The sequence below is a fragment of the Typopeltis vanoorti genome, chromosome 7, assembly GCF_054136105.1.
Source record: "Typopeltis vanoorti isolate ZY-2024b chromosome 7, IOZ_Tvanoo_1.0, whole genome shotgun sequence".
Classification (NCBI taxonomy): Eukaryota; Metazoa; Arthropoda; class Arachnida; order Uropygi; family Thelyphonidae; genus Typopeltis; species Typopeltis vanoorti.
The window spans coordinates 66,996,503-67,022,131 of record NC_143555.1 but is presented as its reverse complement, the minus strand read 5'-3'; the positions used below and the strand labels follow the sequence as shown (position 1 = coordinate 67,022,131).

The 25,629-nt window shown below is 34.5% G+C and overlaps 1 protein-coding gene across 1 annotated transcript in view; it reads right to left on the bottom strand.

The window, feature by feature from the left end:
- The window catches only part of LOC150104743 (ubiquitin carboxyl-terminal hydrolase isozyme L3-like), a 253,981-nt gene that overhangs the window by 169,102 nt on the left and 59,250 nt on the right, over positions 1-25,629 (bottom strand). Inside the window, exon 4 of the mRNA XM_090395923.1 lies at positions 20,204-20,289. Coding sequence (XP_090252049.1) covers positions 20,204-20,289 — 86 coding nt within the window. The remainder of the gene's footprint in view (positions 1-20,203; positions 20,290-25,629) is intronic.

The window sequence follows — 25,629 nt, the reverse complement described above, 5'->3', positions numbered from 1 at the left end:
AGCCTAGACACCTTGCATTTGTCACTTGCATGTTCTCTAATAATATTAGACACAAACAAGTGTGTAATATTAATATCTTGATTTCATGATGTTTATAACCTTTATTTTAAGTGCCTCATTGCGGAGTTCATTATACTGTCATACCAACAGTAGAGTCACTATTCTAAATTTTTATTTTACTTCTGAACAATCATCATCATCGATTTCCTGATAAGTACCCTCTACAATGACAGCATTACATGATTAAGTTTACATTATTATTAATCTCGTATCAACAATTTTCCTCCAAATCAATCTATTACTTGTGAGCACTCCAATATTGTCATATCTAACATTCAATCAGAAGCATAACATTAAGTCGTGCTTCTGACTGAAACAATCCACCTAGACCTTAGGCTTCCTCTGGGTCTTGGTCTCTTTCCTGCTGTCTTGGCATCAACCACCTGTTTTGGTAAACTTTCTTCACCCATTCTATCTAGGTGGCCATACCACCTTAGGTTAACTATACTAACACATTCTTGAATGCTAACAAATGGTGTTTCTTTCTAATATCTTTATTTTAAATATGATTCTGCCATTGATGCCATCAGTTCACTCCTCTAATTTTTCTTAGAACCCTCATAACTGTGGTCTTTAGTCTTTTGGATCAAGTGCTTTATTTATAACCCAACTCTCAGATCCATAACTTAAAACTGGTAAGAAGACTGCTACTTTGGTGTTTTGGCTAATTTCTCTCTTACTCCATATAAATTTATTCAGCTGGCTACCCAACATACTAGATTTGCTTATTCAGTTGTTTTCCAGATTTAACCTGCCATCTTCACTAAAAACTATGCCGAAAGAACTGAAATATTTTACTTGGTCTATAGCAGGCATGGCCAACTTCATTCTATACGAGGGCCAATATATGATGAGTGGTAGTGTCACGGGCCACACACTTTTAGACAGAACTTAAATAAAAATAAACTGCTTTTTTTTTTCAAGGCAATAGTTATATGTATCGAATTACTATATTTGTTAAATCATTTTACTACTGGAGAACAATATAAAGTACTTGATTATAAGTTGTTAAATTAAATTTAATTACATATTTCTGTTTTTTTTTTTTTTTTTTTTTTTTTTTTTTACATGTAACCCAACTTAATGAGAACACTGCGAGCGTTCATGTGCAGCAACAAGTTCATCAAAGTCGACTTTCAACGATGATGACGATATTCGTAACAAATCCTGAAGGTGATTCCGTGTTGAGAATATAAATTGTTTTCGGCATCAGAAATAATGAATATAACCAGTATATCAATCAAAAAATCTGCAATCGAAACAAGCTAAATTGATACATATAATTTAATATAGTTTTTATCCTGCTGCGGGCTGCACAAAATCACTCATGGGCCGCATGCGGTCCGCAGGCTTAACAAAGGACTACACAGGCAAGCTTAATGTTCTTCTATTAGATCAGGCTACTTACCTCCCTAGCGAATACAATCCCACCAACTCACAAATTAGAAAACTTCACAGGCTCCTTCAGAAAGTCACTTCTTGGCTTGTAGAAGTTACCAACAGATTAAAGCTGTTTAACTCTATACCCCACCCACCCATATTTATGGACTCCCAAAAATACATAAAGAAAATGTGCCATTACGTCCCATAGTGAATGGCATTGATTCCACCACATACAAATTAGCTAAACATTTGGCCAAAGAGCTCACACACTATACTGGCAACACACCATCACACATAAAAAAACTCAGCCCACTTCAAAGCCAGCATAGAAAACCTTGCACTCCAACATACTGACATAATGGTCAGCTTTGACATCTCCTCCTTATTCACAAATGTCTCCCACTCAAGGAAACTTTAGAGCTAATCCAAGCTAAATTTTCTCCCATATCTGAGCCCTATTTCAGTTCACAATGAACTCAGGCTATTTTGTTTGGCAGGGAAAATTCTACAAACAAATAGAGGGGACAGCCATGGGTTCACTACTCTCCCCACCCTTGGCCAATTTCTTTATGGAGACCTTTGAAGAAAAAGCCTTAGCCTCTTCCCCATAAAAACCAATCATATGGCTTCGCTATGTTGATGATGTGTTCGCTATTTGGCCACATGGCTCTGAACGTTAAGTGGGAGTTAAACAACCAACACCAGAATCAAGTTCACCCTGGAAAAAGAGGAAAACAACAGCCTCTCTTTCCTAGACACACTAGTCACCCGCCAGCCTGATGGAACCTTAGTTTTCTCAGTTTATAGAAAACCCACCCATACAGGCAGATACATTCACCAACAATCCTTCCCCCCCCCCCCCACACACACAACAATATGGAGTGGTGAAAACACTATACAACAGGGCTAAATTAATCTGTTCTAAAGACATGGCCCTAAACACTGAACTAAATCACATCCTCAACACTTTCTCTGCCAATGGCTACCAACCCCCCCCCCCCCAAAAATCCAAAAAATATTAAAACCTACAACCCCCCCCCCTTTCCACAACAAGGATTACTCTAAATCCATCACCATTCCCTACATCAGAGGCACCTTGGAAAAAATTACCAAAATCTTAAAAAAACATGACCCGACCTCCTGTTACAGGCCATACAGAAAATTAGCATCCCTTATCTGCTCCACTAAAGACCAACCATTTCCCCTAGACCTACCTGGTGTATACCAGGTCCCTTGCAGCTGTAAACTGTCTTACTTTGGCCAAACAGGCAGGACAGCGAATATCAGAATTTCTGAACACAAGGATTAGATCCGTTTTCACAAGTACAGCCATTCTGGTCTTGCAGACCATACTCTGGATACACGCCACAGAATACGGTGGAAGAAAGCTACAGTAATACACCGTAGCAAATACAAATTCGAAAGACTATTTATGGAATCAGCCTCAGCCCTAAGAAACTCTCCAAACTTCAACAAATTTGGTTGTATGCGACTGCCCCAAATTTGGGAGGCTTACATCAGCAGACCTTCAGACCAACAGCCAAGAAAACCTACTTAGCCTGCTGGAGGGCACCATCAGGACTTTTAAGAGAACAATAGCTTCATCACTTCATTCTTGGTTACTGTGTTGTAGTGCCTACGTGCACGTGCCTTTTTTTTTTTTTTTATAAGTTCCCTTTGAAGATGGCAACATGACGTTGCCAAAATATCGGAAATATTTATTAAAGTAATTTAATTTATATTCATATCTACATTGTTCAATTCCTTAAGTGATTTAAGAATAGGAGTGAAGATAATGCACATCCTTGTGTCACCACAATTTTACATCAAACCATCTTCCTGTATTTCCTTCAATTCTAACTGCTCACTGACAACTTAAATATAGACTGTGTATTGCTCTTTATAATTCCATTTACCCCATATAGTTGTATCTTGAAAAGCTTTTCTCTGGGTACCTTGATTGTTGAAAGTTTATTTTTCACTTGGTTAGAGTATAATAAATTTAGTTTAATCCTTTATCCAAGTGTGAGCAAACAAAGTTTGCGCCTGAAAGTATCTTCAGGACTGGGGTAAGGTGGTACAACACCAGAAAAACTCGTTGCAAAGGTGGAGCAAGCTACCAACACTCCTGTCCCAGTATCTCCTATAATGCAAAACACATCTCCTTGCGGATATGTCTAATGTTATGCATTAAGGGAAGGGCCACTACCCAGACTAGTTTCGACCTTTATTGAGGTCTCTTCAGTGGGAGCCTCAATAAAAGTCTAAACTAGTCTGGGTAGTGGCCCTTCCCTTAATGCATAACATTAGACATATCTGCAAGGAGATGTGTTTTGCATTATAGGAGATACTGGGACAGGAGTGTTGGTAGCTTGCTCCACCTTTGCAACGAGTTGCCTGGTGTTGTACCACCTTACCCCAGTCCTGAAGATACTTTCAGGCGCAAACTTTGTTTGCTCACACTTGGATAAAGGATTAAACTAAATTTATTATACTCTAACCAAGTGAAAAATAAACTTTCAACATCTTTCTCTAGATCCAGAGTAATTTATTAAAAAAGGGTGGCACACCATTTGACAACTCCTATAGGCTCGCCTGAAGATACTTTCAGGTGCAAACTCTGTTTGCTCACACTTGGATAAAGGATTAAACTAAATTTATTATACTCTAACCAAGTGAAAAATAAACTTTCAACATCTTTCTATAAATCCAGAGTAATTTATTAAAAAAGGGTGGCACACCATTTGGCAACTCCTATAGGTAGAGATGACCTGCGAATGCTTCTGCCTGGTATCTCAGCTTGGGCCTGGCTCCCACTGAAGAGCCCTCAATAAAGGTCGAAACTAGTCTGGGTAGTGGCCCTTCCCTTAATGCATAACATTAGACATATTCCCACGATTCCTCAACTATTTGTCTTAAAGTGAAAATCTGACCTTAACAATCTCTATTTGGCCCGAACCCAGATTGTTCTCCACATGTTTTTCTTCCACAATCTTTCTCAACCTCTTTTCAAGTATGCTTGCATAAATCTTACTTGGAACATTTAGTAGAGAAATTCCTCTAATTCTCACATTCAGTTTCATTCCCTTTTTTATAGATGGGTACTATGAGAGCTCTACTCCAAATCATCGGGAATTCGACCTTCTGACTAGGCCCTCTGAATTATGCAGTGTAGCCACTGCAGAACTTTTATACCTTCATACTTAACCATTTCTAGTTGAACATTACCTACTCCAGCAGTCTTTCTACATTTCAAAAAGTTTTTGGTGGCATTTTCTACCTCAAGTAATGATATGTACTCTTTTCATTCCTCCTGAAAATTTTCTACTACTGTTCTGTCTTTACTTGGTTCATTTAACAATCTTTCAAAGTAATTACTCCAGACATCAAGGATATCCTTATCTGCAGTTTTCATGTTGCCTTTCAGTCCTTAAATACAGATCTCTATTTCAAATCATCGGGAATTCGACCTTGCCTTCTGAATAATGCAGTGCAGCCACTGCAGAACTTTTATACCTTCATACTTAACCATTTCTAGTTAAATATTACCTACTTCAGCAGCCTTTCTACATTTGAAGAAATGCTACATTTCTACAGCTGAAGAAAGCTGCAGCTTTCTTCAACACATGAATTTTGTTTAGCTACTTTAACACATAGCTCCGCTCTTTTATATTTTTCTTGGTATTCTTTTAGAGCATCTGCCAACTTATTTGCTAGGGACATTTCATATGCTTTCTTCTTTTCCAAGACGGCTTCTTTAACTTCTTCTGTCCACCAATGTCTTCTTCAGAGTTTTCCACCGAGACTCAAAGGTTTGGTTCTTGTTTTCAATTTGTTTCATTTTTTCTTCAATAAAGTTTATATAGTTCAGTTAACAATTTACCTGTAAAAGCTGTTCCACTTCAATTGTTTTTAAAACTTTGTTATATATTATCCTTTTTCAATGTGATATCCATTCTTAGCCTGCTTAGTGTTATGTAATGGTCACAGTTCCAGTTTCAAATCCTGTGTACACTCTTATATCCTGAACCTGCATAGTGATATCACTATCAATAATGACGTAGTCATCGAGACTTTTCTCATTTCTTGTGTCTTCTCTCCATGTGAACTCGTGCACATCTTTATATCGAAACATAGCGTTAGTAATGACTAGTTCGTGTCCTCAGCAGAAGTTCAGTAAATACCATTATTATTATTAGCTTTGCCCTTTTCTCCAAATTTTCCCAAAATGCTCTTATATGCCTGTTGGGATTCCTTTCCTACACTGATGTTCACATTTCCAACGAGGACCATTTTTTCAATTTTCTTTATGTCAACTGCCTGTTCTAATGACTCAAAAAATTCCCCTATTTCTTTGTTCTTTCTGTGGGACCATAGGCACAAATAAGTTTCATTGTCCATTTCTCCATTTTGAAGTTTGCTCATATAACTCTACTTGAAACTGCCTTCAAATCAAGAAGTTTATTTTCATGTTTTGTTTGGTAATCATTTGAATGCTATTGCTACTCCTTCCTTTTTTTGATTATAATTGCCTGAAAATAACATCCTATACTTATTATTTAGTAAGATCTCACTGTTGTTGTTGTTTTTTGTCTTCTTTGTCTCAGTAATGCGCATTATGTCCAAGTAGTACTTTTCCAATTGTTCTGCAAGTTAAATTTCCTTTCCATTAATACTCCTTATATCGACAATTCTTGTCTTCAATTTTTCTGATGTTCGGTTTATTCTTCTTCTAGATGTTGATTTGGATCTTGTTCCAATAGCTGACTTTTCACTGTTTGGAGGTTTCCTGGTTCCCTGACAAAAACAATGTGTGTTTGTGGGGAGTTGTTTAACCAGGCAACACCCCACTGGCATGAAATTTCACCATGTTGTACCATCATGTACATTTGTGGACTTCTGAACAATAATTACCATAATTCACATAGCTCTTAAGCACAAGTGAAGCAAAATACATTCCACATTTTTTTAAAAATCATTATTAAAATCCAAGTACAAGTGATCTCTGAAGGATGGAGAATTCAGTTAACTGTCACTCTAATGGATTAGAGCTAATCAATTTTTGGTACAGCACTATTATGTAAACGCAACTTCAGTTGTTGTTCTTTATAAAATTCAATTTTATTTATTTTATGCAACTCCCAGCCACAAATGGTTGTAAACCTGCTATAGTACCAGTATAGCAGGTTGTTTTAAATTATTTATTGTGTTATTTTAAATTATTTCTCTTTTTTTTTTTTTGTATATATTTTATTTTTTTACATAATCCAGAAACCCTGCTCCAGAAACAAAGCATGGAACTTTTCAAGTCACTTTTGGCTTCGAAAAATGAATTTCATCACATGGTAATGTCACATCATGTGATGAAATTTATTTCCCACCTAAAGACAATCACAAAGATCCATGTCCACAGCAGGATTTGAAGCCATAACCTATTACTTTAAAAGCAGGTATGCTGTTCACTTAGCCAACCAGGTCAGTTCTTCAATTACCTATGCAGCAAACTGATTTCTTATTGTGGCTTGAAAATTGAAGGATTACTATATTATCTCTATTATCACTGCATATACAGTCAGTCCTTCACTTACGATGGGGTTCCCTTCTGATGATCCTGCTATAAGTTGAAAAGATCATAAGTCAGATCACTATATAAATGATAATGATATGTTAAGAATTAACATGCCTGACAGGTAAAGTATATAGGTCTGATCTGTTATATATTTTTAAACTAACTTTACTCTTTGTTCATAGTGAAATAATACAGTGTACAAATTATAACATAAAATAACTAATAGTACCATGTTTCTCTATGCTTACCAGTAAAAATAATCATCTTGAACCACGTGAAACTAGAATAATTCTTCTAAGCTGCTGATTTATTAAATGGATGATTCATCAAGAGAAGGAGACAGGGGAAGCCAGGTCATTAACAACAAATTTATGAAATTTGGAACTGCAACAAGGTGTTACAGTTAAAAATTTAAGGTGACAGAGGAAGCGAGTTACTTTAAAAATGTGTACACTGCATTCAACTTAATATGCAGTTTGCCTTTTCTTTTCTGCATATTTGTTTCTGTACAGCAACTGCAGCTTGCATCATTTTGCCTGCTTTGCTAAATCTCTCCATGTTGAGGTCCATTTTCTCAAACTGAATTGCTTTATTAGCAGTGGTAAATGCCTCTGACAATTTTTTTCTTGTAAATTGTTTTTGGGGCTTGGTTTCTTGTTCTGATTTTTTTCTCTTTCTTCCAGTTCTGCAACTTTCTGTACACATCCAACTCTATAAGCACTTCATCTGAGAACTTATTCCACAGCTTCCACCTGCTCTAAATCTTTAGCTAACAGTACTATCATATCACCAATCTCTTTGTAAGGTTTTTTTTTTTTTTTTTTTTTGTCAAAAGTCCTTTGTCTTTGTGAACAACATATGAAGATTTATTTCCAGTAGCTTCTTCCAAACACTATTCATATACTTTGCCACCTTAGTCCATGATGCATCTACATTCTCTGTACAGTGCAAGATTATTCCTTCCAAAAGTCTGAAGGTTTTCTTATCCTCAGTAGCATCCAAAACCTGAGCAAAAGTATTTCTTAAATAACATGTACACCTTGAATGTAATAATAACATTCTGGTTCATGGGTTGCAAGAGTGGATATTCAATGAATGTGTTAATGGGATGACCATCTCAAGTACAAGTGGTCATAAGTCACATACATCATAAGTTGAGGACAGACTATATATAGTACAAAAAAATGGCTAAGTGGATAGTGTTTCTGCAATGTAATCAAGAGGTTGTGTTTATATTCCACTGAGGTATGATTAAAATGAGACTTTTATTTTATGAGGCATGAATTTCGAAAAGGTACTTAGATATTATATTTTCAATGCAAGGTGCAAGATCATCAGTCTTGCATTACTGAAGGCTAAAAAAAAAAAAATAAGATGTTTAGTTTCTACAGCAGAGTACTCATATTATTGAACTCTTCATCATAGCATTTCAGTGTAGTGATACCATTCATTATTACAATAACCAGGCAAATTCAAAAACTGTCTGGACTCCACAAGTGAAAGAGCCCTGGGAGCTTGACAAAGAATTAAATTACTTTATAATGATTAAAAACAGTTTAGAAACTCAGTAAGACAATTTAAAACTTATTCCAATACTGTCTGTGACAGTGTTTTTCTTGAATGAATCATTTGATAATTACAGATCACAACTAATTAGTAATCATAAGAGGAATCAACAGGCTTCAGATAAATATGCACAAGAAACAGCTTATCAATTTAAAAAATTATTTCGTAGTGAAAATGGAGAACTTGAAAATTAAAGCAGTGAAGCAGGCATCATTCAAGCCTTCAATATTACGAAGACTTCAAGGAAATAATGCTCAAACATCAGAAGATCTAATAACTCTGAAGAACAAGAAAAAAAAGGGAAAAGAGAAAGTTAAAGATTGAAACACAGCTGAAGAACAATATGAATTCAAAAACAAAAAAAGCACAAGTGATGCAATACAAAACCTCAGAATTTTGTACAAGAAATCAACTGCTGAACATAATAGGCCTACCCGTGCTTCCTGGATATTTAAAAAAGCATTTGTCACTACCTCTTACACCATAAACTTACAGGAATCTTAGAACACACTGGACTATACTCAAAAATTTAAAGTTAATGAAAATATATACTGGAATCATCAATCTGTGATAAAAATAAACAACACACTTTTGCAATGGATTAACAGAGCCATGATAAATCCACAGAAAACGAAAACAATGATAATCACAGATAATGCAATCAATAAAAATTTAAACATAACCTTAAAAGGCTACCCCATAAAACAAGTTGACAGATTTATATATTTGAGAAATCTAATCGCTTGCGATATAAAATGTGAACAACAAATGTGAAATAAAAGCATTATATATATATACATATATAGCTAAAACAACCTTCTTAACATGAAATTAATATTTTCTAACAAAAATGTCAATATACTCGTAAATGCAAGAATGTGATTAACTGCTTGTTATGTACAGAAGAATTAGGTTATTGGACTATCGGTTAATTGGGACAGCCATTTATTTGGGACAAATCTTAAAGAACAAAACAAATTTGAGAAAATTTCCAGTTTTCTTTACTTATTTAGGACAGCATCCTGTTTATTTGGGACAGGAGACTGTAGCACTTGAGATAATCTCTCTGAGATAATCACTTGTAAATGGTTGATTGGTTTCAAGGTTTATTTGCACAAGGGAAGCAAAGATCATATTTCACCAAACCATAGCTTGTAAATGATTCAGTTTTGTTCCCACTAGCCGTTTTAGGTGAAGTATGTGAATGACTCATCACATCGATTGAGATTTTTACAACACACTGCCTTCTAAGGGACGTTTCTAAATAGCAACAGTTGTGTGCACATCATGCCAAGCCAATGCTGAAATAGAAAAGGATTTTTTCAGTCCTCTGTTTTTTGATAATTTTGTTTTTAATTTAAAAAAAAATTGGACCTTTACCAAGATGCCACGTAAAGATTTACCAGTAGCCAAAAGAACTGCCCAAAAATCAAAGGCCATTCACCCAATACTAATCATCGGCATATGGCGGAGATAACTGAAGTGCCGAAAACTATTGCATGCTTCATACAACAGCAAGATAAATAGCAAAAAGAATGGACGTGCAATTGAAAACAAGGAACATTCCAAAAACAGAAGCATGAAGATAAGGATCCTGACATTAAAAATGACTCCCCAAATCAGTGGTTCAATGTTAAAAAAGTAAGTCAAAGGAAACAGCTAAAAAAGCTGGGTCATGTTTATTTTAAGGCAATAGGTGGGATGGTTGTCTCAATGGAAATGTAGGTGATATTAAATTCAAGAAAGCACTTCGGAAGAAAGATAATGCTGATGTTGTAGGTGCAGAAAAATGGAAATCCAAGAAAGTACTCAAATTACTTCAGAAATTTTGTGCTACATTGCTGCTGAAAGAGGCCTGTTTTATTATGCCATGCAGGATGGTTCTCTCTGCTACAGTAATGTAAAATTGTCAGGTTCTAAGAAAGCAGTGGATCGCATAACTATATTATGCTGTTCAAAAATGTCAAGAACTGATAAAAAAGAAGCTGTTGGCTATTGAGAAAAGTGTTAAGCTTTGATACTTTAAGGAACTAAGAATGAACAGTTTACTGGCCAAGTACTATGCTAATAAGAATGCATGGAGGATTTCCGAATGTTTAAGAAATAGTTAATGAGGTAAGATGTAGATTCTTCACAACTGTGTGGCACACCCTCACTGTTCAGTGTTCGACAAACATCTGGCTGGAATTTCTGCCTGCCAACACTACATCCTTGATGCAGGCAATGGATATGGGAATCATAAAAAATATGAAGATGTACTGCACAAAGTTGGTGAGCAACATCCTAGATGCAATTGAAGAAATTATACTGACATTATCTTCCACAGTCAAAGGAGTGAGTTCAAAAGTTAACCTTCTCCAGGCATTTGAGTTTGTTGCTGATAGTTGATAAAAAAATAGGCAGTAAACAATTCAGAACTGTTTTTCTCACTGCAGTTTAAAGCATCTCGGCTTGGAAATGCCTGACACAGCCAAAAGTGAACATGAAGCCATTTCAGAAGTATAAAAAGTTAGGACCTATAAAGAATTTGAAGATACCAACAATAATGTTGAATGTTATTGTCAATGAAAATGAAGATTGTGAGGATGAATTGTTGAAAGCATTCTATTAAAACAGTCGGAGAACAGACAAGGAAAATGATAAAGATAACACATCTGAATTTCAACAAGTGACTACACAGGATGAAAGGAAATGTATTGATCGGTTATGACAATATTTCATGCAGGAAGGCAATCCATTGTGTGTACTAGATGTCTGTGCTGATTTTCTACACTCACAGTCAATCAAAACAACATGGCAGGGTAAACTAGATAAATTCTTAGCAAGAACTATTAGGAACTAAAAGTTGAAAAGTAAGTATGTGCATGTCTGTTATATAAATTCAATGTTTACTCAAATATTTTTTTAATGTGTTGTATATGTTGTTTTAATAGGATTACAATGAAGAACTTTAAGGACAAAAAATGTATCCTTCAATGTCATTATCTATGCTGACATTGAGCAACAAGTTACTTGAATAAATGATTTGTTGCTAAATGAAATGTTAACTTTGTCTTTTAACTATTAACACGAAACTTCACATAATTAGGCAAAAATTCTATTTTCATGTGTCCCAATTAATCAGAATCTACTGTACATTTCAGTAATATAACCCTCAGAAACATGGATTACAGAAAAAAAGAAATGTAAAGAGACCTCTGAACATGTGGTTGCTAAAAAGCATGAAAACTAATCTGCATCACAATTAGTTGGAATTGGAAAGATTTTCAAACAGCAGCAGTATAGAAATAAATACTTCATTTAGAAAACCAAAAATACCAATGATTCAGAATGATAATTATTATTATTATCACCAGTTTGAATCATTTTTCCAAAGATGGTCCAATGATAGCAAAAAAGGAAAGAAAGTGGGAAAATGAGAAATGAAAATTATTACTACACTACATGCATATGATCAAATACCTATCAAGTTATCATGAAAACTCTTCAGAGTTGAATTTTTGACTGTGAATATTTGCTATTTTCGTCATCATCATCAAATTCCTGACATGTACCCTCAAAAGGGTGTACAGGATATGACAGTACTACATGAAAAATTTACATCATTACTAACTTCCTATCTACAATTTTCCTCCAAATCAGTCTGTTACTTGTCAAGACTCCAACATTATCAGATCTTATATTTCTATCATCTAAGGCACTTTGTACCTTATCAATCCACCTATATCTTGGTCTTCCTCTGGGTAGTTTATCTGCCAACCTGGCAGAGAACACTTGTTTTGCTAATTTTTCCTTGCCCATTCTGTTCAAGTGCCCATTCCACCTGAGATTAGCTCTGTTAACGCATTCCTGGATGCTGACAATGTCAAGTTCTTTCCTAATATCACTCACTTTTAATATGATATTGCCAGTGATGCCATCTGTTCACACCTCTAATCTTTCTCAGGACTCTCATATCTGTGGTCTCTAGTCTTTGGTCAAGTGTTTTACTTCTGACCAAGATCTCAGATCCGTAAGTTAAAACTGGTTTGAACACTGTCTTGTATACAGCTAATTTAGTGTTCTGACTAATTTCTCTCTTATTCCATATGAATTTATTCAATTGACTTCCTACCATACCAGCTTTGTTGATTCTGTTGTCTATTTCCATATTTAATTTACCACCTTCACTAAAAATCATGACTAAGTAGCTGAAATGTTTTACTTGTTCCACAGGTTCCCCCATTCAAAACACAGTTGACATTTTCAACGATTCTACCTATTTTAATTGTCTTTGTCCTTTTATTGCTGACCTTCATACCATATCTATTACAACAGATATTCAATTTAGTCAGGGACTCTTGCAAACTTGTAGCGGATTTATTTAGAAGTATAACATCGTCCACATAAAGCAAAGAGCTGACATTAACATCTCCAATTTTGATATCATGTTTAATACCACTTTCCTTCATAATGTGATCCATATAGATAATGAATAACAGACGGGATAATGTACATCCTTGTCTCACACCAGATTTAACATTAAACCATCTTCCTGTACTTCATTTCTAACTGCTGACTTACAACTCAAATAAAGACTAAGTATTGCTTGATATAATGCCCCATTGACACCATATAACTGTAGTGTATTGAATAGCTTCTCTCTTGGCACCTTGTCATATGCCTTTTCCAGATCGACAAAGGTTAAATACAGATCTTTGTTATATTCCCATGCTTTCTCAACTAACTGTCGTAAAGTGAAGATCTGATCCTCACAACCTCTATTTGGCCTGAATCCAGCTTGTTCTTCACCAAGCTTTTCTTCCACAATTCTTCTCAACTGTTTCTCAAGTATACTGGCATAAATCTTGCCAGGAACGCTCAGTAAGGAAATACTTCTGCAATTCTTACATTCAGTTTTATTTCTCTTTTTATATATGGATACTATTAGAGCTCTACTCCAATCATCGGGAATTCGCCCCTCTGTCCAGGCCTTCTGAACTATGCAGTGCAGCCACCGTAAGAGTTTTATACCACCATACTTCAGCATTTCTGGTCAAATATCATCTATTCTTGCTGCCTTTCCACATTTCAAGCCTTTGATGGCTTTTTCTACTTCAAGTATGAATATGTATTCCTGAATGAATGCCTGTGGAGTGTTTTTTTTCTTTTAATCACTGTGCTATCACTGCTTGTTTCGTTTAGCAATTTTTTGAAGTAATTACTCCATACTTCAAGGATATCTTTTTCTCCTGTTTTCATGTCACCTTTATCATCTCTAACTCCTTTTACAGAACTCTTTCCTCCATTTCTAAGCTTCTTCAACAACCTCCAGAATATCTTACCACCTTCTTGATATTTATTTTCTATGTTCTTGCCAAAGTTCTCCCATGACTTTTATTTAGCTAGTTTTACACACTGTTTAGCTTTCTTACATTTGTCTCTGTATTCTCTAAGAGCAAAAGCTGACTTATTTACCAGGAACTTTTGATATGCTTTCTTCTTTTCCTTCACTGCCTCTTTAACTTCCTGTGTCCACCATGGAGTTCTGATTTTTCTATCCTTGCAGACAAACTCACCAGATGCCTCTCTGGCTGAATCAATCAGGGTTTTCTAACTGATAAGCTTAGGCATTGATGGTTATTCATGACTTATTTTTCACGGTATTAACACCACCACAAACACTTTTATCCACAAGGATGTTTTATTAACGCTAATATTTCGCTGATTTTCAACTCAGCATCATCAGAGCACAACACACATGTAAACGTGACAGTGAGTGAGTGAAACAATATAATTGCTAAAGACAAAAGATCTAAAGTCCTATTTTTGGCGCCCTCTAACGAAAAAAAAAAAAAAAAAAAAACGGCAGCAGTTATCCAGGAGTTTTTCTTAGGATAACCATCTCCCAAATTTTTGGCAAATTAATGCAACCATATTTGTTAAGGTTGGGAGAATTCTTCAAAGCCATTGCTGACTCAAAAAATAATCTTTCAGATCTGTAACGACTCCTAAATAGCACATTCATTTTCCTCCATCTAATGGAGGAAAACGAATTTCTATTTACAGGAAACCTACACACACAGGAAGATACCTACATAAACAATCACATCATCATCCAGTCCAACAGTACGGCATTTTAAAAACACTTACACACAGAGCCATTTGTTCTAACGATACAGCTCTGACCACTGAACTCCAGTACCTGAGCCATACGTTCTTAGCCAACGGCTACAATCCTTACAAAATAGAAAAAATACTACATAGGCCCATTACTTTGCCCCCCCCCCCCCCAATATACAAGAATACAACATGACCATTTCCATTCCCTATATCAGAGGTACATTGGAAAAGATAGCCAAAGTATTGTTGAAACATGGCCTTCGCACCACCTTCAAGCCTCATGTCAAGCTGGCAACTCTGATCCGCTCGCCAAAGGATAAACTTCACCCTTTAGCACACCCAGGAGTGTATGAAGTTCCATGTGACTGTGACTTGGCCTATTATGGGCAAACATGAAGATCAGTGAACATCCGCCTGGAAGAACATGAAAGATACATTCGCTACTATTACTATGGCAAGTTGGGACTGGTACACCACGCTTTGGACACTCCTTCACACAGGATTAGATGGAGGAAAATGAATGTGCTATTTAGGAGTCGTTATAGATCTGAAAGATTATTTTTTGAGTCAGCAATGGCTTTGAAGAATTCTCCCAACCTTAACAAATATGGTTGCATTAATTTGCCAAAAATTTGGGAGACGGTTATCCTAAGAAAAACTCCTGGATAACTGCTGCCGTTTTTTTTTTTCGTTAGAGGGCGCCAAAATAGGACTTTAGATCTTTTGTCTTTTGCAATTATATTGTTTCACTAACTCACTGTCGCGTTTACATGTGTGTTGTGCTCTGATGATGCCGAGTTGAAAATCAGCGAAATATTAGTGTTAATAAAACATCCTTGTGGATAAAAGTGTTTGTGGTGTTGTTAATACCGTGAAAAATAAGTCATGAATCAGGGTTTTCTTCAAGGTTTGCCACTGAATCACCAAGGTTTGGTTCTTGTTCTCAAACTCTTTCATATTTTTTTCAATAATCTTTGTGTATTTTAGTCTACAGTTCACATCTGAGAGCTGCTCAACTTTTATTCCCTTTAAAACTTTCTTACATGTCATTCTTTTCAATATGAAATTCAATTTTATTCTGCTCAAAATTAAATAGTGATCACTTCCAATTTCAAATCCCCTGTATACTCTGGTGTCCTGCACCAGGAAGAAAACATCACTGTCAACAATAACATAGTCAATGAGACTTTTCTTATTCCTTGCCTCTTCTCTCCATGTGAATTTGTGCAAATTTTTATGTTGGAACATGGTGTTAGTAATAACCAGTCCATGTCCTGAGCAGAAATCCAACAGGTATTTGCCATTATTATTAGCTATGCTCTTTTCTCCAAATTTTCCCAAAACATTTTTGTATGTCTGACAATCATTTCCTACTCTGCTATTTAGATCCCCAACAAGGATCAACTTTTCCTTTTTCATTGTGTCAGTAGCTTTCTCTAGAGCCTCAAAAAATTCTTCCACTTCTACCTTAGTAGAGCCTTCTGTGGGACCATAGGCACAAATAAGTCTCATTGTCCAGTTCTCCATTCTGATATTTGCACACATCACTCTACTTGAGACTGCCTGCTATTCAAAAACATTAGTCTCGTATTTAATGTTGAATACTATGGCTACCCCTTCTTTTCCTTGATTGTCATTGCCTGAATATAACATTTTATATTTATTGCTCAGAAAGTCTCATCAGTTTTTGTCTTTTTTGTTTCAGTCACTGCTATTATGTTGATCTGGTACTTATCTATTTCCTCAGCTAGCTCAATTTCTTTGCCATTCAGGCTTCTTATGTTGATAGTGTTGGATCCTACTTCTTCTCAATCTATACTTTGGATCCGACATAATTACTATTACGATGTTCTTAACTAATTGATAAGTTTTAAGTTGATTTCTAATTCAAATATAGAGAAAATTTATATTTAAAGACTGTGCCACTCTATATCTGAATTAGTTCAAGAACTCCAGAAAAACCAACTCACAACTATCTCTCCTTTTAGGTGTTAATATTATATATACTGGCCGAGTATATTTAACTTAAAAAAAAAAATATTATATATATATAAACTTATTTATCTCTCCCGCTTTGGTTCGAATATTTTATGAATGGTGCAGTGAAAGAGATTCAGGCAAAACACAACTTTAGATTAACAAAAACAAACATCTAATTTAGAATCACAAATTTTACACTTAGCTTCAAATCACTAAGTAAGATATTATAAACATTTTAGCTCTCACAAAATTCAATTAACTACTTGGTAAATCTCAAAGTCACAAAGTTCCTCAGTAACCGATTGCACAAATATCTCACAGTTTCTTAAGTTCCAAATGCAATAAAAATTCAGTAACACTTCTTCTGAAACAAACACTTTTACATCTACACTTCAGCTAATCTCTGCAATAGTTACTGTTAATATAAGGAAATTCTAGGAACTCACACATATCTCTGCAAAGGAATATTAATGGTTGGAATAATCTTAACGATAATCTTCTTTCTTCATAAACTTACACACAAACATTTTTTTATAACTGTAAACACTTAAACAGTATACGGCACTCATTAAATAAATCTTTTAAGCAATAACTGAATTAATCATCGGTCACTATACAAATAAACAAACGTTCTTGCATGAAGTACTACTGATCACTCATGAATTAAGACAACACAATAATTCTTAACTTGAGGTTTTATATGCACAGTTGTTCATTCTTCCTGCATTCAATTAATTCTTTAGGCACTATAATTCTATACACAGCTATCCTTAAACTTCAACTTCACAGCCTCTACTATTCTTTAGTAACTCCGTGCTTTATTTCAAGATTCTGTGTGTCCTTGAAAGGTCGGCCCTGAAATTAAATCTCAACTCTAGTATTGCTATTCATTCAGTAGTCACGCAGCTGTCTTCCATAGCTATAATTGTTATTCTACAACTTATTAGCTAACCGCCTCTCGACTAGTAGACTTTATTTAGCTGCTTGAGTGACTTGCCGACTCTCTATTATTGCACTGTGATTCCCGAATGCTCCGATTCCAACCTAATGCTAATCCTCTCTGTCTCTATTTCCTTTTTCTCTTTATTTTCAGTGTTCCTCCTTTATATATGCGTTCTTCCCGCCTAAATTGTTCTCATGATTTCTTTGACTAAAACTGTTTTCAATAATTTTCAACATTCTCCCCACGTGCTGTTCCAAAAACGTGCTCGCTCACTTACATACGTCTCCATGACAACCAAACAAAATATAATAAAATTGAGGAATTGCATAACACTAAACTTCTACAAATAGGAATAAATAAAGAATATTTACATTTCAATTAATGTGCAGTTAAATTATCAAATACAAATTCTTATAATATTAACATAGTAATAAATAAAATAGCTTGATAATATTTAATACAGTCTTTTCATTATTAATACATATATCCTTGATTAAATAATTAAATATTAAATAATAAACAAGTGAATTACATTAAATAATATTTACAAGTCTAGCCTATGTGATGGAAGATCATGTTGGATTCTGAAACAAATAATAATTACTCCAATCTCTATATAATCAGAATCCAACAATAGTACCGATCTTTAACTCTGGTGATGTTGAGTTGGGGTGTGGTTTCAGATTTGTTCCAGTAGCTGACTTTTTGCTGTCCGCCCTGGTTCCCTGGCGAAAACAACGGGGGCCTTGTTTAACTGGAAGGCGCCCCAGCCGGCATGAAATTTTGTCATGTTGTACCATTATTTTGTATACTGGTTAAAGCCAATAAGAATACAATTTGGTCGGCTAAATCCCAAATTGCCAGCCCATCGTTCGTTCAGTATCCAGGTAGATACCAACTGGGGTGCACCACGAGAAGGTGAGGATTGGACATTAGGTGAGAAGCCCTGGTTGGTTCTCTGCATTCCTTTAAAGGCTATGTGGAAGTCTCTTCTCAGTTATACAGCTTTGACCCTTAAGCACCCCTTGCTATTTTCAAGATAATTCTTATGTCTGACAAATTTAGGGGTATTCAAATGATGGTGCATTTGTACATATCACACAAACATATCAAAAGTTAGAACACGATTATTTATATTAATTCATTTCTAGCTTATATATACTACAGACAATTTTGTTTTACTGTAAATGATAAAAGATGGATAGACACATAAAAATTTAATTGGTGTTTATGTAAATGATTCAAATGAAGCCAGGATTGAAATGACAGAGTTTTAACAGAAAACAAATACTAAATTTCATTAAATTACACTCATCCAGCTTGGAATTATCAATATCAGTTGAATAGCTTTGTCAATAAAAATGATTCAACTGAAACCAAGAGACTATATTTTATTAAATTCCATCTAACCATACAAGGGTTATTCTATCTTCCCTTGCATGTGAAACTCAATGGCCTGTCCCGACCAAGTAACTTGGCTTCTTGGTAACCTAATTAATGCTTCAAAAGGATGGCCATAATATGCTATTTGCATAGCATATTATGGCTGTCACATTTGTTCTTCTGGATAGCTTGACCGTTTTGCAGGATGAGGAACGCAATTTCAGGTTTTTCTGCACAAGTCCAGCTAACTCACTTTCAGTTGAAAAGCTCTGATAAAGGGTTCTTCATGTTCAAGAAGGGACTTGAATTCAACTTTCTCCAAACAAAGAGCATCATCAAAACTCAATGAGTTAATTATGCATTTAAGCAGATTTACTGCCATACATAATTTTGAAATGTTTTGCCCCTGCAAAACATTTTGAAATTATATATAACAATAGTAAGATGACTTGAAAATTTTTTGTAAAGATAACAAACACAAGATCAACTAAAATCTGTCCACTCTAAGAATAACTAACAGATGGATAGATAGACAAAAATTTAATTTGTGTTTATGCATTTTGTGAAGAACATCTGAAAATAAAAGAAAAGAAAAAAAATTCTATTAATCCATCTCATCTCATCTTAACCTTATGGGTTAAGCTCAGTAGCCTGTCATAACCAGTAACTTGGCTTATTAAAATCTACTTAATGCTTTGAAGGGCAGTTAATCCTATCTGCATAGCATATTTATGGCTGCCATTTGCATGTTCTCCTGGCTGGTTTGTCTGCCTTGTAAGATGAAAAAAACCAGTCTCCCAGAGGGGAAACTCTACCACCTCCATATGAAATTGGCTAACTCGCCTTGAGTTGAAAAGCCATGATAAAATGATAAAAGGTTTTTTGCATCCCAGACAGGATTCAAACCTAAGACTAAAGGGGAAAGGGTGCATGTCATTCTGACAGTGCTGAGCATCTCCTATCACTGTCATTCTAACTGTGCTATCAAGATGCTCAGCATCATGGATAGCCAAGAATTTTGTAAAATAGGAATCCTTCTCCACTTTCATGTCACTTCATATTTCCAATAAGTAAAGTAGTGAATTTGAACCAGGCATAAAGTATAAATACTCAGGTTTTTCAATGGCCAGGGCAAGTCTACCACAGATTCAAATAATCAATTATTAAAAGCTTAAACAGAGAACTATCATATTCATTAAAAAAAAAAAAAAACTTACTTTATTTTTCTCTAGCTGTTTACCCCTCTCTTCAGGAGACAAATCTTTAGTCTTTTCTAAGAACTTTTGAAGAATAGAATCTTTTTCTTAAAATAAAATTTAAAAAAAAATCATATACAAAACATAACTTTCTTTAAAGAAAAACATAACTTTCTTTAAAGAAAGTTATGTTTTGTATATGATTTTTACTTCATTCAATCAGTGTAGTGGAATGAAATAAAAATATGATAATCTCAGCATAATAAATTATCATAGCATGCTAACTTGTCGTACATACAACAAAATTATTACATGATTTATTAAATTACAAGTTTATTATTGAAATATTCAATATTCATTACTAGTCAATGAAATTTGTTTTTAATAATTCATTTACTATCATTAAATGGAATATCAAACAGAAATAACCATAATACAGAAATGTACAATATTATAAAGGTAATTAGAAATAAAAACTTATTTAAAAATAATTTCACTACGGAACTGTCATATCTGCTGAGAAATGTTACATACAACAGAATGATGTGACAGAATTAAGCAGTTGTTCTAACAGTTTAAAAACTTGAGAAAAAAATAAATGTGCAAAAACAAACAAAAAAAAAAAAGAATAAATTCTAATTCACATATACCTAGAGGAGTTGCTTAAGGGTCAAAGCCAAATAACTGGGGGGAAACCTCTCGTGGCCTTTCAAGGAATGCAGAAAATTGACTGGGACTGCTGCCCTAATGTCCAATCCTCACCATCATATGGCGAGTCCCATTAGTAGGAATCTATTGGTACTAAACAAATGAGGATGGGCTGACAATTTGGGAACTTCCCAGCCCATGGTTGCCAAATTTGTTGGCAACCATGGGCTGGATCCCAATGGGAACTTGCTTGCCAAATTGATAAATTGTACTCTCTACTGGCTTGCACCACAAATGCACATGATGGTACAACATGATGAGATTTCATGCCAGTGGGGCATCGCCCAGTAAAACAAAGCATGCCCTCCAATTATTGTTTTTGTCATGGAACCAGGGCAAAAAGTGGAAAGTCAGCTACCGGAACAAGCTCCAAATCAATATCTAAGAAGAATAAACCCAACATCAGAAAAACTGAAGACAGGAATTATCAATATAAGGAGTATTAATGGAAAGGAAATCGAACTTGCAGAACAATCGGAAAAGTACCACATGGACATAATTCGCATTACTGAGACAAAGAAGACAAAAAAAAAACAGGTGAGATCTTACTAAATAATAAGTATAAGATGTTATTTTCGAGCAATAATGATCAAGGAAGGTAGTGATAGCTTTCAACACCAAACACGAAATTCAACTTGATTGGAAGGCAGTTTCAAGTAGAGTTATGTGGGCAAACTTCAAAATTGGGAAATAGACAATGAAACTTATTTGTGCCTATGGTCATACAGAAAGAACAAAGCAGTGGAGAAAATTTTTGATAATCATTTGAACAGACAGCTGATGTAAAGAAAATGGAAAAAGTGGTCCTTGTTGGAGATCTGAATAGCATAGTAGGAAAGGAATCCCACCAGGCATATAAGAACGTTTTGGGAAAATTTGGAAAAAATGGCAAAGCTAATAATAATGGTAAGTATTTATTGGACTTCTGCTGGGACACAGACTAATCATTACAAACAATATGTTTTGACATAAAGATGTGCACAAGTTCACATGGAGAAAAGACACAAGAAATAATCCTTTCTTTTAGTGTTGCACGATGATCAGCATTCATTTTAGAAGTTATGGACTTTACACCTGTGTTAAAAATAACTATTTTAATTTCCCAATGTTTTGACCTTCATATTCATATTAAGGTCATCATCTGGAGTATATACAAATATACAAGTACAAGCTGAATTACATTAAGCTAAAGAAACAATGATTTGATCACCGGTTATTCTACTGGTATGACCTCTAGTGAAAAAAGAAAAAAAAAAACAGATAAAATTACAAATTAATTAATTATTTAGAAACTACATCAAAGCTAAATTCTATTTAAGATAACATGAGAGAATTTAGAGAACTTAAAATATTAAAATAAGAATTTAGAGAAATTAAAATAGTTATTTATAACATGGATGTAAAGCCCATAATTTCTAAAATTAACACAAGAAATAAAAAAACCTTAATAACTATGTCATTATTGATAGTGATATCATTATGCCAGTTCAGGATGCACACGAGTGTACACAGGATTTGAAACTGGAACTGTGACCATTACATAACACTAAGCAGGCTAAGAATGGATATCACAAGGAAAAGGATAATATGTAACAAACTTTTAAAAACAATTGAAGTTGAACAGATTTTACAGGTAAATTGTTAACTGAACTATACAAACATTCTTGAAGAAAAAAAAGAAACAAATTGAAAACAAGAACCAAACCTTGGAGTCTCACTGACAAACTCTGGAGATATTGACTGGCTCTGTTAGAGAGGTATGTAGTGAAGTTGTCTGCAGGGATAGAAAAGTAAGAACACCATGGTGGACACAATAAGTCAAAGAAGCAGTCCTAGAAAAGAAGAAAGCATCCGAAAAGTTCCTAACAAATAAGTTGGCAGATTCCAGAAAAATGTGAGACAGCTAAGCTATGTGTTAAAGTAGCTAAACAAAAGTCAAGTCATGGGATAACTTTGGTAAGAGTATGGAAAATATATATCACGAAGGTCGCAAAATGTTCTGGAGGCTATTGAAGCAGCTTAAAAATGGAGGAAAGATCCTGTAAAAGGCATCAAAGGTGACATCAAAGAATATCCTGAATGTTTGGAATAATTACTTTGAAAGACTTGAATGAACCAAGCATTGACAGAACAGCAGTAAAAAATTTTTAGGAGGAATGCAAAGAGGAGTACATATTAGAGTACGTATTCCATACTTAAGTATTTCGACCAGAAATATTTAAGTATGGAAGTATTAAAGTTCTGTGGTGGCTACGCTACATAATTTAGAGGGCCTGGTCGTCGTCATCATCAAATTCCTGATACATACCCTTAAGGGGTGTACAGGATATGATAGTACTACATGAAAAATTTACATTATTACTAACTTCCTATCTACAATTTTCCTCCAAATCAGTCTGTCAAACGTCAAGACTCCAATATTATCAGCTCTTATATTTCTGTCTTCTAAGGAACTTTTTAATGTATCAATCCACCTATGTCTTGGTCTTTCTCTGGGTCGTTTTCCTGCCAACCTGGCAGAGAACACTTATTTTGCTAATCTTTCATCTCCCATTCTGCTTAAGTGACCATACCACCTGAGATTAGCTCTGCTAATGCATTCCTGGATGCTGACAATATCAAGTTCTTTCTTAATATCCTCGTTTTTAATATGATATTGCCATTGATGAACTGAGTTAGAAGTGTTTTACTTCTAACTCAGTTCTCATATCCATAAGTTAAAATTGGTTTAAACACTGTCTTGTATACAGCTAATTTCTCTCTTATTCCATATGAATTTATTCAACTGACTTCCTACCATACCAACTTTGTTGATTCCGTTGTCTATTTCCATATTTAGCTTACCATATTCACTGTATGACTCAATCTTGTATTCGGAATTTAAATGTAGCATGTTTTTCAGTCTTCTTCCCGCAAGAAGATAATGATATACTGAGCAAAATATATAGGAGTAATAAATTATATGTAGTTTTCCCTTTACATGTGTGAAGCCATTATTCGAAAAATATGGTATGTCTAACTGCATGTCTGTATTAAATAGCTAATAGATCCAAATGATGATGATCATCATCAACCTTTCAGGAATTTAGGTCCAAGGTCTCATTCCATCTTTTCCTTGATCATCCCTGACTAAGAAAATCTAAATCCTCCAACCTGGGTAGTATTGGAGTATTTTGATATGTTCAATCCACTTCTTTCGGTATTCACTTTGTCCAATACTGAGTCTATTTTTAATTTTTTTACTTATTTCTGTACTTTTTTTTTTTTTTCTATCCCAGAGAGTATAGCCTGCTGTCCTTTGTAGGAATTTCATTTTATTTCTCTTATAAACTCTTATTCTTGTATGCTTTTAAACTTGGTCAGGTTTAAAAATATTAAGGATCATTCCTGTTATCTTTAGTAAAGTTTGAAATTTTGATGTCAGTGTCAACTTCTTTTGTATGTGATACAGCACATCCAAGGAATTTGAAGCAGTTATTATATCAAAAATAAAGCAGCTATATGGCTAAAATTTTATCTTCAATCATGATTTTACTTCTGAATGGAAATGGTCCTTTAAAAGCCATGATTTTTGTTTTGTATGTTGATATTTGCATTCCAAAAATTTTTTAGAAATTATGTTTAGGGCATATATTGATCTGTGGAGTTCATCTTCACTTCTTGGTATGATTATCTGGTCATCTGCAAACGAATGTGTATTAAGAATAGTTCCATGATCCAGTTTAAATGTTGGTTTTATATTTTTCTTCCATTTCTTTATTTCATCTATATAGATATTAAAGAGTTGTGACATTGGGCATCCTCGATGGACCCTTCCATTTATTGATTTCCATTCTGTAGTTTTTTCATCAATTCTTACAGCTATTTGGCTATTCTGATACATGTTAGTTATAGCAGCAACATTCTAATACCAAATATCTGATTTGGAATGTTTAGATTATTGAGTATGGTTCACAGTTTGTTCCCTAAGACCCTGTCAAAGGCTTTCTGGTAGTCTACAAATTCTGTGTGTGTTTCTATGTTATATTTGTAACATTATCTTATTAAGATTTTTAACACAAAAGCTGGGTCAATGCATGGTCGTCCTTTTCAGAAGCCATTTTCTTCTTTGCAAAGTTTATCTTCCACACATGATTTAAATTTTGAAGTTAATATTCATACATATAACTTATAACCAGTATTTAGAAGACATTTCTCTGTAGTTTTCATAGTTGCACTTATTGCTTTTTTATATATTGGGATGATAACTGCCTTATTCCAACTTTCTCGGATTTTTCCTTGCTGCCAGATATTGTTAAATAATTTTAAAGTCGTTTAATGAATAGAATACCTGGCATATTTCATAAGTTCTTTAATTATTCCATCTTCTCTGGAGGATTTTCCAGATTTGCTTTGCTATATTACTTGTTGGATTTCTTGTAATGTTATCTCTCCCACTGCATAGTTAGTAGATGGCATTATGTCACTTTAAACATTTATTACTATCTTGCCATCAGTTTTGGAAGTAGTCCAGCCAGGTTTTCTCTTGGATTATTTCAAGTTTCACTTTTTCTTTCATCTCCTTATTCATATTCCTTAGAATTGTGTATGCATTTGATCTCTTTCCAATTTTGCTATGAAGTCATCTCATGTTTCTCTATTCTTTTTTCAGCTTGCTTTTTTTTTTTTTTGCTATTGCGCTTCTGTATTTATAATTAAATTCTGCTTCTAGTGATTTTGTGTTTATCTATTGTTTATAT